The sequence below is a fragment of the Aulonocara sp. 'chitande type north' Nkhata Bay genome, linkage group LG9, assembly GCF_057382095.1.
Source record: "Aulonocara sp. 'chitande type north' Nkhata Bay isolate Kocher_YH1m ecotype deep benthic linkage group LG9, A_spYH_male_GT1.1, whole genome shotgun sequence".
In the NCBI taxonomy this organism is placed as follows: domain Eukaryota; kingdom Metazoa; phylum Chordata; class Actinopteri; order Cichliformes; family Cichlidae; genus Aulonocara; species Aulonocara sp. 'chitande type north' Nkhata Bay.
In genome coordinates this window covers 3,619,459-3,630,566 of record NC_141352.1, presented here as the reverse complement: position 1 = coordinate 3,630,566, position 11,108 = coordinate 3,619,459, and the positions used below count along the sequence as shown (strand labels likewise).

The following is an 11,108-nucleotide window of genomic DNA, read 5'->3' as shown; positions in this document are numbered from 1 at the left end:
TGTTGACCGGTTCAATAAAAAGAGACCACATCACTCCGGTTCTCTGCTCTCTCCACTGGCTCCCAGTTGCCTTTAGGATTGATTTTAAAATCTTATTGCTGGCTTTTAAGGTTTTAAATGGCACTGCACCTTCTTACCTGTCAGAACTCCTTAGTACTTATCACCCCAGGAGATCTTTGAGGTCAGCCGACCTGATGCTTTTAGATGTTCCCAGGTATAAATTAAAGACAAAGGGAGAGAGGGCGTTTGCTGTGGCTGCACCCAGACTGTGGAACAGTTTACCTCCTCACGTCAGATTCTCCAAAAGCCTAGAAACTTTTAAAACCGCTCTTAAAACTCACCTCTTTTCATTGGCTTTTAGAAAGGTTTAATTTATTTGTTTTATATATTTTTATTTTATTTTTATCAGCGAGGTGTTATTACGAAATTGTGTTCTATTGTATTTTTATCTGTATTTACTGTACAGCACTTTGGTCAGCCTTGGTTGTTTTTAAATGTGCTCTATAAATAAACTTGACTGACTGACTGACTGAAATGGGCTGTACAAAAAAGCTACACAAACACACCACTGTGTATTGTAACAGAAACAGGAAGTGATACTGCACCACAAAGAGTGCCAACACTAAGTGAGAGCATTGGTATAGGAATGTGAAAATGTTTTTCACACGGATTTGGATTTCTGACGGATTTCTCACACTGCAAACACATTTGTGGCACATTCTCCTGCAATATGCATTGTGTGGTCTGTACACTAGCAATGTTTTTACATTGATACAATCAGCTGTTAGATGTTTTCACTCATCTATGACACACTTATATTAGGAGCCTCATCACCATAAAATAAAAAAGTACAACCTTATTTGAGCTTATCTTCTATATTTTATTACATTTATTCATTTATTTATTTGCATATTTTCACAGATTTCTTTATTTACAGGATGCTTTAAGTGCAGTATCGATTCTCTTGTTAAACCGTATCTTGCTAATGTCACAAATGGCATCCAGCACTTCTGAGGTAAATGCACTCATGCACAATAAACAAAACGTAAACATACTTTAATTAAGTTTGAACAGAGCTGTCTGATAAGGCTATCTCTGCTTTAGAGAGTCAGTGGGGGGTTCCATGGAAAATCAGTAAATACCTCCCACATCAACTGGTGATAGACATCTCCTTTATGAAGCTTAACAAATTTGTTGAAAACCCCAAACTAACAAACTAATTTGCATGAGACCAGCTTTTACTAGTTTCCTGTACCCACTTCACATCAGTTTAGAATTCTATCATTCATCTGATTTTAACAGTGCATCACTTACATGTGAGGCGAGTGAGCAGCTTAAATAAATCGATATGAAATGGCTTGATTTGTTTTGTACATTCTGAAGGAAGTGTTTAAAGTCCTATTCACATTACATCGCACCTTGGAAGGAACATTATTGTCATTATGTCAAATCTCACTGCTTTGCAGATGATACACAACTTTATATTTGTGTTTTACCAAATATCTAATAATGAAATTCCTTTTTTAAAAGGTTCAGGTCACAGTGTATGAAGCTGAAGCATTATCGGTACCCTCATGTGTTTCATAAACAAATAAGCTTTTACACATTTAGTGAAGATATGAGGGTAACACAATTTTATTAGGGTGTAAATTACCTTGTTTTTGCTGAATTAAACAATGTAACACTTCCCCTCACTGACAGTGTTGCTGCACAGTTCTAGGGTGACATAAAGAACTGAAGCATTATGTAGGTTAATGAGATTATTAGCATCACTTCATTATAAATCTGTCAAGTTACCTAAATGGAATCAATCACAGAATACCATGAAAAGTTTAGTTGATTTTAATGTCAATAAAGAAATACAGCTGGGTTTGCAAGCTATGCTGTTCAGGAAGTTAAGCAACCAAAACTCTTCACAGGTTAAAACTAAGCAAGTGAATAAGCTGATAGTTAAACCACCGAGACTTTGAGCGGATGGTTAGGCAAAAGGCATTTAGGTAGAAAAGGTTTACATACTGTCACGATAAGGGCTCACTGTGTTTCCTGAGAAGGTGAGTTAACGCCCCAGTGAACAAAGCTCTCTCATACCTTCCTACCATTTGCTTACATGAGACAAGTCATTTTCCCGCATGCAAAGTCAAAGTGGGATAGGCAGATGATGTTCTCCCGAGAGGTTCCTAAACAGAGGAAATGAAAGGTGAGTGGGTGTTACACAGAATAAACTCGAGCAAACAGTCTGTAACTAAAGGCCTGAACAACCGTCCTGCTAGAGCAGGTTAATGATCTGGCCATGAGCAATAGTGAAGTCGAAGTTCAAATACGGAGCTTGATTGGTGGATGACAGGTGTGCTTGGTGTCCAAGGACCACACTCACGCTGGAAGAGACTGGTTGATATCCAGTCATGCCCACAATTGCACAGACAGGGCGAAGAGAGAGAAAGGACAGTTGGTGCACCTGGAGGACAGCCTGGTTCATATGAATTATTATTATTCATAATTATTTATACATGAAAAAAATGTAAATAACCGGTCAATAGTGTAGTATCCAGTTTATTGAAAATCACAGAACAAACAAATTTACAACAACAAAGTGAGAATAAAAGGGGTGGAGGAGCCTTTTGAGGGCCTTGCATTCTGGGTTTGAGCAGTGTATATATTTATCTACTGTGTAGAGACACCAGTAGAAGCAGTTTCACAATTTAAAAAAACAAAAAAAATAAATACACCAAAAATAAACAACTTAAGTCAAATGGTAAAAAAAAAAAAGCAGCGATATTCATAATACAGTCCACTCAAGGTCAGTGACTGTTAAACAGAAACATGTTTCCTCACAGGCAGTTTGAGTGTTTCTTAGGCAGCGGTGACTTGCACTTCATTCTGTCCTCAGGTTCTATGGAAACGTTGTGTGAAGCTCTGGTGCAAAAAGGAGACATTTCATATTCCACTGTGCATGATTAATAATCCAGTCTAGTACTGATGATGAACAGACACATAATGTGCACTCACAGACTCAGATCTGCTACATTTATAAAAATACAAGAAAACATAAATGCTCACTTCTTTACATAAACAGAACTCAATATAATTTTGTTGGGTGAATGCAAAGATGTTAAGTTCATCTAATTCAATGAATGTTTGGTTGTTGATACAAGTAATGGAAACCACGTCTGTTTAACAAGTGATATATGAAAATACAAGTATATGCATAGTTGTTATTATTTTATTTCCAAAATAATAATATTGTCGTAACTATTAATTATATATTCTGGTTGAAAATACAGTATAATGCAATATTATATACAACTGAAGATACTAGTTGTGTAAAGATTTTAACCCAGCATGTGCACAGTTAAACCTTTTTAAAACACATTGTTATGTTTTATTTCAGCAGGTGAATAAATAAGTCTTAGAACTGTCAGCTGTTGTCTTCTGCTCTAGCCAACTGTTTTGTGTAGCTAAGAAGATGCTTTTTACATCATGCACAAAATGTTTCCTTTACAGGAATCAGAGCGCACTTCCGATACTGATAAGCACATTTGAAGATTTAAAATGATGCCCACATGAATTTTATCATAATATTCTGTGGTTTACCACAAACACATAGTAGAGTTTATTTCATTTCCCAAATGGATTAAGAAACAGGGCACCCTGCCTTGTTGTGAATTTGTGACAGTTGTCTTTGAAGCATCCAAACCTTCATTTTTAAAGTCAAAATAACAATTGAAAACGCAGATAAACAAGTCAGAGTGATAAAATCCAGAATTATTTTAATATTATTTGTTTTTACAAAAAATACAATGTTGCCATTTGTAGATTTTATACATATATATATATATATGTGTGTGTGTGTGTGTGTGTGTGTGTGTGTGTGTGTGTGTGTGTGTGTGTGTGTGATATCATTGTAACATGATATTTTTCAGCATTTATGAATATTAACATTAGGTTACAATATATATAATAAATACAGGGGAAAAAAACATAACATACAGGTACCGGTGGTGATGTCACCGTATGCAATGGAAAAGGTTTTCACACATACAGTACGTGCTGCTTTTGCACTGAAGATGGTGAAATGATAAGACATCACTTTCAAGATAGCACCAGCAATGGTAAAAATAACCAACTCACTCATGTATAAGGTGAGAATCCTCAACACAATAACAGGAAGTTACTTATGAGCAAAAGCAAAAGTAGCATGACATTTAGGAGCCAGAGTGGGAAGTACAAAACTGGTGGCTTTTATGATAGACGTGCATCCTAACCTTCAACTTTGTTTTGCAACCTTAGTATCTTATTGCTAGATGTCAAGTTGTTTTGATCATTAAGAAGTATATTTCTATTCTTGTTTAGAGTTATAGGGTTTGGGCTATTATTAATTACACGAAGATTCATTCTACAAAGTACACAGCCTTTCCATATTAAGGTGCTCAATTCTCAATAATGTAAAATGTTCAAAAGTATTTTTCAAGTCTATTTACTGTATATTTAACTAAAAGCAGCATTTCCAATTACTTTGAGCTTGTGTATGACGTTTATCTGCAGTTGTTGAAGTTGTAAAATGAGAAATTTGTCTTGTGTGTGGCAAATGTATGTTGACATGTCAGCGGTCAGTGCTGTCTGCATCATGTTCAAACTTATCTTATTGTCACTTAGTGGAAAGATGCTCTACACAGTTCAAAACACTGAAGCTTCTGAAGCCCCTCCTACTCTGAGACAAACCCGCCGAGGAATAACACTCTGGTTACAAGCAACTCAGGGAAACGTGAAAGTGGAGACACTAGTGAAAAATTATAAATCACATCAGCAGTAATGATCCAGTTAGGTCAATTAGAGGTCACCAACATCAGTTTTGAGTCACTGTGCAACTTTACCAAAAACAATGTTGGAGTTTGTGCTGGTTTCCTCTCAAGGTGAATCAGTAGAGACATGTTTAGCCACATAATATTTTTAAACACTTGGCTGTCTAGAAAGCTGACTGTCTATTGGGCAATTATAAGGACAAACAGCATCCACCCCACTTTGGGCGGAGCAGTTCTCCAGTCACAACCTGGCCAAATGTATTAAGTCCCCAAAATGTGACTATCGGGAGTTGAGACCAGGAAGCAGCGCTGCAGTCTTATACTCTCTCTAGTTATAAAACAGCTAATGGGTCATGTTGTCCATTTTAAAGGTACAGCACTGATACTGCTTTGAATCATATCTATTCAACAGATTCAAATTTGTTTATGTAACTGGGGAGTCCTCTTCACACGTCAGGTGAATCATAGAGATTACAAGGTTCTGTGCTGGGACCAGTTTTTATTACAATGCAGATGATACCCAGCTTTATCCATCCAAAATTAAAATTAATTAGAACCAAGAATGTCTTACAGACATAAAGTCCTGGATGATTTCTCATTTCTTGCTTCTAAATTCAAATAAAACTGATGTTATTGTACCCTGACCCTCAGAAGTTTTAGAAGTATGGTGCCTAACCAGATATTTACTCCGAATGGCATTACTTTGGACTACAGTAACACTGGGAGGAATCATGGAGTCCTTTTGGGCCAGGATGACCTTCAATGCGTGTAGTAAACACATGCAGTAGTGTGAAAAAGCGTTTGAGCCCTTCATGATTTGTTATTTGCATTTGCACAGTATCCATAAAAACTGGAAACATTCTGTCTTGGAGTGGAAAAGGTAGTTCATGCATTTATTAATTATAGACAGGACTATTACTAAAAGCTCCCTGAAAGGCCTTCAGCTCATCTAGAACAGCGGTCCCCAACCCCCGGGCCACAGACCGGTATCGGTCCGTGAGTTCTTTGGTGCCAGGCCGTGAGAGTTCAGGCTTGGGTGTGAAATTTATGGTTTTCAGGGTTTTTATCGTTAACTCGGTTTCCCTGGGTCGTTTCCCGTGTTGTAGTTGTGTGTCTTATTTTGAAAGAAATATTTACTGCCTCCGTCTTCCCGCTCCACCACAATCAACCACACATGCAAGGCTAGGGGTGCAGGTGTTTCACCAGGGTGCAGGAGAGGCACTCCCCCTCTGTCCCCTTCTGGCCGCCTGTGCCTCAATTTTATTCCGAAACCTAGACATCCACATGGGGGGGGTGTGCACGTTATACAGCGTCCAGAGGATGGTCTGTGTATTCAAACCCATCTCTGGCGCTGGTGCCCTACCCTCAATTTTAAATGCTGAGGGTTTTCGGGAGGAGCCGTGCTGCTCTCTGGCAGGAAGCACCATGCCCTCCTGTGTTTTAAATGCACTTTAGAACAGCACGCAGCAACACTACATATGAGCGGGTGGAGGGGGGTTGGGGTTCCTCACTCACCCCCGTTCTCTGTTAACCGTCGGGAGGTGTTGGCCGTCCGATTGGGTTCTGGGATGTGGGGCCTCCCTGCTACTGCAGATACGGCGGCGGTCTGCTTGCCTCCACCCAGGGAAAAGGGTTACATCTCCTGGGTCTAGGTGTGGTTTCCCCCTCTGGGGGCTAGGGTACCTGGACCTGGGGTATAAAGTATGTTTGGGGAGTGTGATTGTGTGTACAGTGTCTATTTGTGTCTTTCTCCACATCGGGTGATTGTCGAGTATTTGTATATGTGTGCATGAGGGTTGGAATGCACGTTTGTCTGTGTGCGCCTGTTCGTCTGTGTCTATGTGTCAGGTCGGGTCTTAGACTCCACCTCTCTGGGAACATCTCAGGCCCTCCGAGGTATGAGGGCTTATCTCCCCACCACACTCCCTGCTGGTGGCGGATGCCCTCAGACGTCAGTGCGTTGGTGGTTCTTGGTGTCTGGGGCTGGGTGGTCATGTATGTACAAGCTCACTCCAGGTGGCTGCTTGGCAGCACCTGGCGCCTGTGATTCAACTGGGCCCTGGGGGGTGGGGGGCCCTCTGGTCTCTGGGCCTAGGGCTCGGTCCTCTCTGGCACAGCTGGCTGCTGGCAGAGCCCACAGGCACGTCACTGCAACCCCCTGTGGCCTCTGCTCCGTGGCTGCTGGGTGACCCCTCATCTGGGGCTCTCCTCAGCTCTTCCCAGGAGGATGGCACGGTTGCCCCCCTGGTGGTCCTCCTTGGGTTGTCATACTCTGGGGCCTCTGGATGTCTGGGGCCTGGATCTCTTTCATACCTGCTTCATGCCCTGGGGGACGGGGCTATAGCTCCCCACACTCCCTAGCATATCGTTACATGGAGAAACCTTTTGAATACAAGTGCTCTCATCCACACAGGTGTACACACGGGTGTTCACAGACACAAACTACACCCTTCTTGGCTGCTACCTCAAAGCACATTGTGTATAGCAACACAATGACAGGAAAGTTTTAGCATCTTTTTGACAGCATTGACTGCTGAAGAGAAACACACGCTTGTTAACACACATTTGTGCATTCGCATAAATAGGACGGTGAAAACAGGAAATAACTCCCAAACTGACATTTCTGATTATACATATTCAACAATAATTACACTTTGAACAGGAACCAAACAAAGAAACAAATTCAGATGAGTGATCAGTTAATAACTATGCGCAATATAAACTTATTAACATTATGTTAATGTTTATGTCATATTACTCAGTGGAAACCAATGAATGCAAAATGGCTGCATTTAAATGTTCTAATCTGAAAGAGTTTCCTGATGAAAATCCCATTATTTCTACAAATGGGTAAATGTTTTTCATTTTCAGACAAATGAGGATAAACTACTTTCATATCTATTTATAGCCTATACACATATTAATGGATATTGGACTCACTTGTTGTAGACACTAATTTTTCTGCAAAAATGAATTTGGATGTTTTAAAAGCCGTTCATCATGGTGAAGGCACTGGTCAGAATTTTATTGCTGGGGTTTTAAAAACTCAGTTTAACTGTACTCTATCCCCACTCGCAGCAGTCATATGAATCTTGCCAAGTTTATTCTGACAAGTGAAAAATTAAAAATCTTAAACACCAGACTTGTTGGGAAATTGGCTTCCTAAATTGTAAAGCCTTCCAGTCTACAAGTGATAACATGCCTTATCAATCCTAACCATACGTGGAATTGGGGATCTCTGGGAGCCGTTCCCTATGAAAACAAACACCTTGTACAAATGCTGACGGAGATGTTGTGTGAAAAAATAATTACCATATTGTGTCCCAGTACTTGCATTCATTGTTTCACTGATTATTCCTGTATGAAAATGCTCACTGAATTTTGTCTAGAACAGTTAGCAAGGATAAGCTGCATCATGCTAAGTCCGTCTACCTGGATCTGATAAAACTGCCCTATTAGGCTCCATCTTTCCACTCATTTCTGTACACAGCTAAGCAGAGTTGATTTTGTTAACTGTTAGCTATCAGTTGGGTAAAGAATGGAGAGAATTTGTTAATTAAAAAACACAATAAAAGGAATATTTAAATGTTAGCCTGTTAGCATTAAAATGCTATGTTTTGTACTGTATCGCAAAATTATTAACATATAATTGTAAAATGAATTTGTTCACATTGTGATCCTGCTGTAGGACGACTAAACATACTTACATTTAAGAAGGATGCCTAATTCAGTTCATTGTTCTGTGACTGTGACGCTGTGTAAGACCAAGAAAGTATTCTATGGAGCACTGGGGCCTTTGTGGTAACAATTAACCAAGCGGCAGCCTATGAACCCAAACTTGAAGTCCAAACAACTGCTGCTGCTCCAGCTGAGCCTGGGACCAAAGGTTGGTCAGTTCACATATTTATAGATAGTCTGCATAATGAGGGTAAGAAGTTTTGCTTCATGAGGTCACAGAGACATTTCCTCTTAATGCAGTATTCTGATTGTCTACAGTAAATGTGAGCGTTTTCTCCAAATATGAAGAAATTAAAAAAAGGACATTGTATGCATTGACAAAGTAAAACCTATTTAAAAATAACATTTATACTGTTTTGATGTTTGTAAATTGCGTCCGTATCATAACTTTCTGTTCCAACGCTGTTATAGGCGTTTCATTTTTGTAAAAAAAATTCTAAATAGCAACATGTTGCCAAATATATTCACTGCTGCAATAATATATCTTTGAAAACCACGATATAGATAGTACCCTGTTTTTATCAGTACATTGACCTGTGCTAAATTTTCTTATTCTTAGCTTTATCATTAGGAATAGTTTGTTTTTAATTCTCAACTATAAGGGTGTGTTTGAATAATAATATTACTACAGTACTCACTAGTCAGACTCCCGTGAGTCTGAATCATATATCTTTTTTTAGTTTTTGTTTTTTCAGGTTGAAATTAATAAAACTCCACACTTCCTCCAGTAATTTCAAATTAAAAGGGGGTCTAGGATGTGATGGATTGTGCCCTGTGAGGTGTTTGGAGACTGTTAAGATAAAAAAAAAAAGCTGTATAATTTATAAGGCAGAATAAATGATTGAAAAAGGAAAGTGACTAGAAATAATTAATGATTTTAACGGTATTAAAAATAGAGAAAAGAAATCCAAAGCAGAAACACGATGGATAATGTTGAAGACATGGATGACCTTTTCACTTGCAAGTGGCTTAAGCAGCAATATTACAATTAGAGTTTGTTTTTAAAATAAAATACACACCTGAAAGAAGAAGAAAGAACTTAATCTAAGCTTCAAATATAAAGGACTTGTTCATTCTGCAGATGAGGTGAATTAAGGCCACTGACAGAGGTTTTACAGTAATCCACATGAACACAAAAGGAATGCAAAGTGAATACATAATACTGGCAAACAAGAAAACAAATATGACAGATTAAAAGCAGTAACAGGTTTCATGAAAACAAAAACAACCCATCTGTCACAGCTTTGGATTTGAACAAATTGTGATGCTCTGTGCACAAAACATGACATAAATATGTTTTTCCACCTTTAGTGATTACATGTACTGTGCACCTGAAGGAGGTCAAGATCTTTATCAGTTATGAACCTTTGAACTTTGTTTAAATTCATATGTTTGACCAAAGCGTTTAGCGAACCACAACATAATCATGTGAAAATGTGTTCCATACAACAGATCCTGATTCATCATCGTGGCAGGTGCTGCACTTTTTACCATTTGCAGATGGCATCATTTCTCAGAGGCAGAGCTGCACAGACGACAGAAATAACCTCACTGGCTGATCCTCAGTAGAAAAGCAGAGGTTCCAAGCACAGCATAAGAACTGATCCTTTTCTATTTCTTTAATATTTTAATATGCAGTTTATAGTAATTGTGCTTTTCTCACATTAGCCCACGATTTAATTAATAGAGGTTATACATATTTATTGAGGGTATTAATCATATTTGCCTTCTGTATCATTAACTTAAACAGTAATTCAGGTAAACAAGGAGGTAGACATATTTATTATTATTCAGATTCCTGGCCTTCTTGCCTCTTACACTGACAAAAACAATGCGACTCAGTTACAGCTCTTGGTGTTCGTCTGACTCAATCAGGATTTAGAATTCACTATTTAAACTTTAGAAGTTTAAAATATCTAGGACGCTAGCCAGCTTGACCCTCTTTGATCATGAATTCAGTGATCATGAATCAATGCCCTCCCTATTTCTGTTCATACCAGCTCATGAGGTTACAACTGCCTTGGCTGCAGATATCTCTGTCTTAAAGGTGTCAGCAGTGTGTGCCAAGTCAAACGCAACCTCTCTCACTCCCATGTCATCAGATGTGTGGTCCTTTGCTGTAGTGTTCCCTGAGATTGTAGGTCTGATAGCACATAGAGATGTCACAAACCCCTGGAAGTCCTGGGCTACCCCTTTTGCCAGGATCTCCCGGGGGGCCCGGTTTGCCTGGGATTCCCTGGTTGCCCGGCTGGCCAATCCCATCAAAGCCACGGGGACCCTGAATCCCTGGAGGGAAAAGAAAAGATTGAAATAAGAACCACCTCTGTACTTAGCCTAATTTAGGTCAGTGATAATTGAATTAGGAAGTTCAAGTCAGTTAGATCATAGGTTTACAAAATAATGCAACAACTCCACAGTGGTATTATGACACAGTGGGTGGGAACAACAAAAACTCAGCCACAAAGTGGTCAACCACATAAAATGACAGAGTGGGGTCAGCAGATAGAAGAGCCTTATAAACGTACTTAAATGTACATTTATAAGTGTACATAAATGTGCACTATATTAAAA

General features: G+C 39.1%; 1 protein-coding gene across 1 annotated transcript in view; it reads right to left on the bottom strand.

Annotated features, from left to right (window-relative positions):
* Positions 1-2,607: 2,607 nt before the first annotated feature.
* The window catches only part of LOC147321444 (uncharacterized), a 68,991-nt gene continuing 60,490 nt past the window's right edge, over positions 2,608-11,108 (bottom strand). The window contains exon 29 of the mRNA XM_086305324.1: positions 2,608-10,823. Within this exon, the coding sequence (XP_086161450.1) occupies positions 10,636-10,823 (188 nt within the window). The 3' untranslated portion in view covers positions 2,608-10,635. The remainder of the gene's footprint in view (positions 10,824-11,108) is intronic.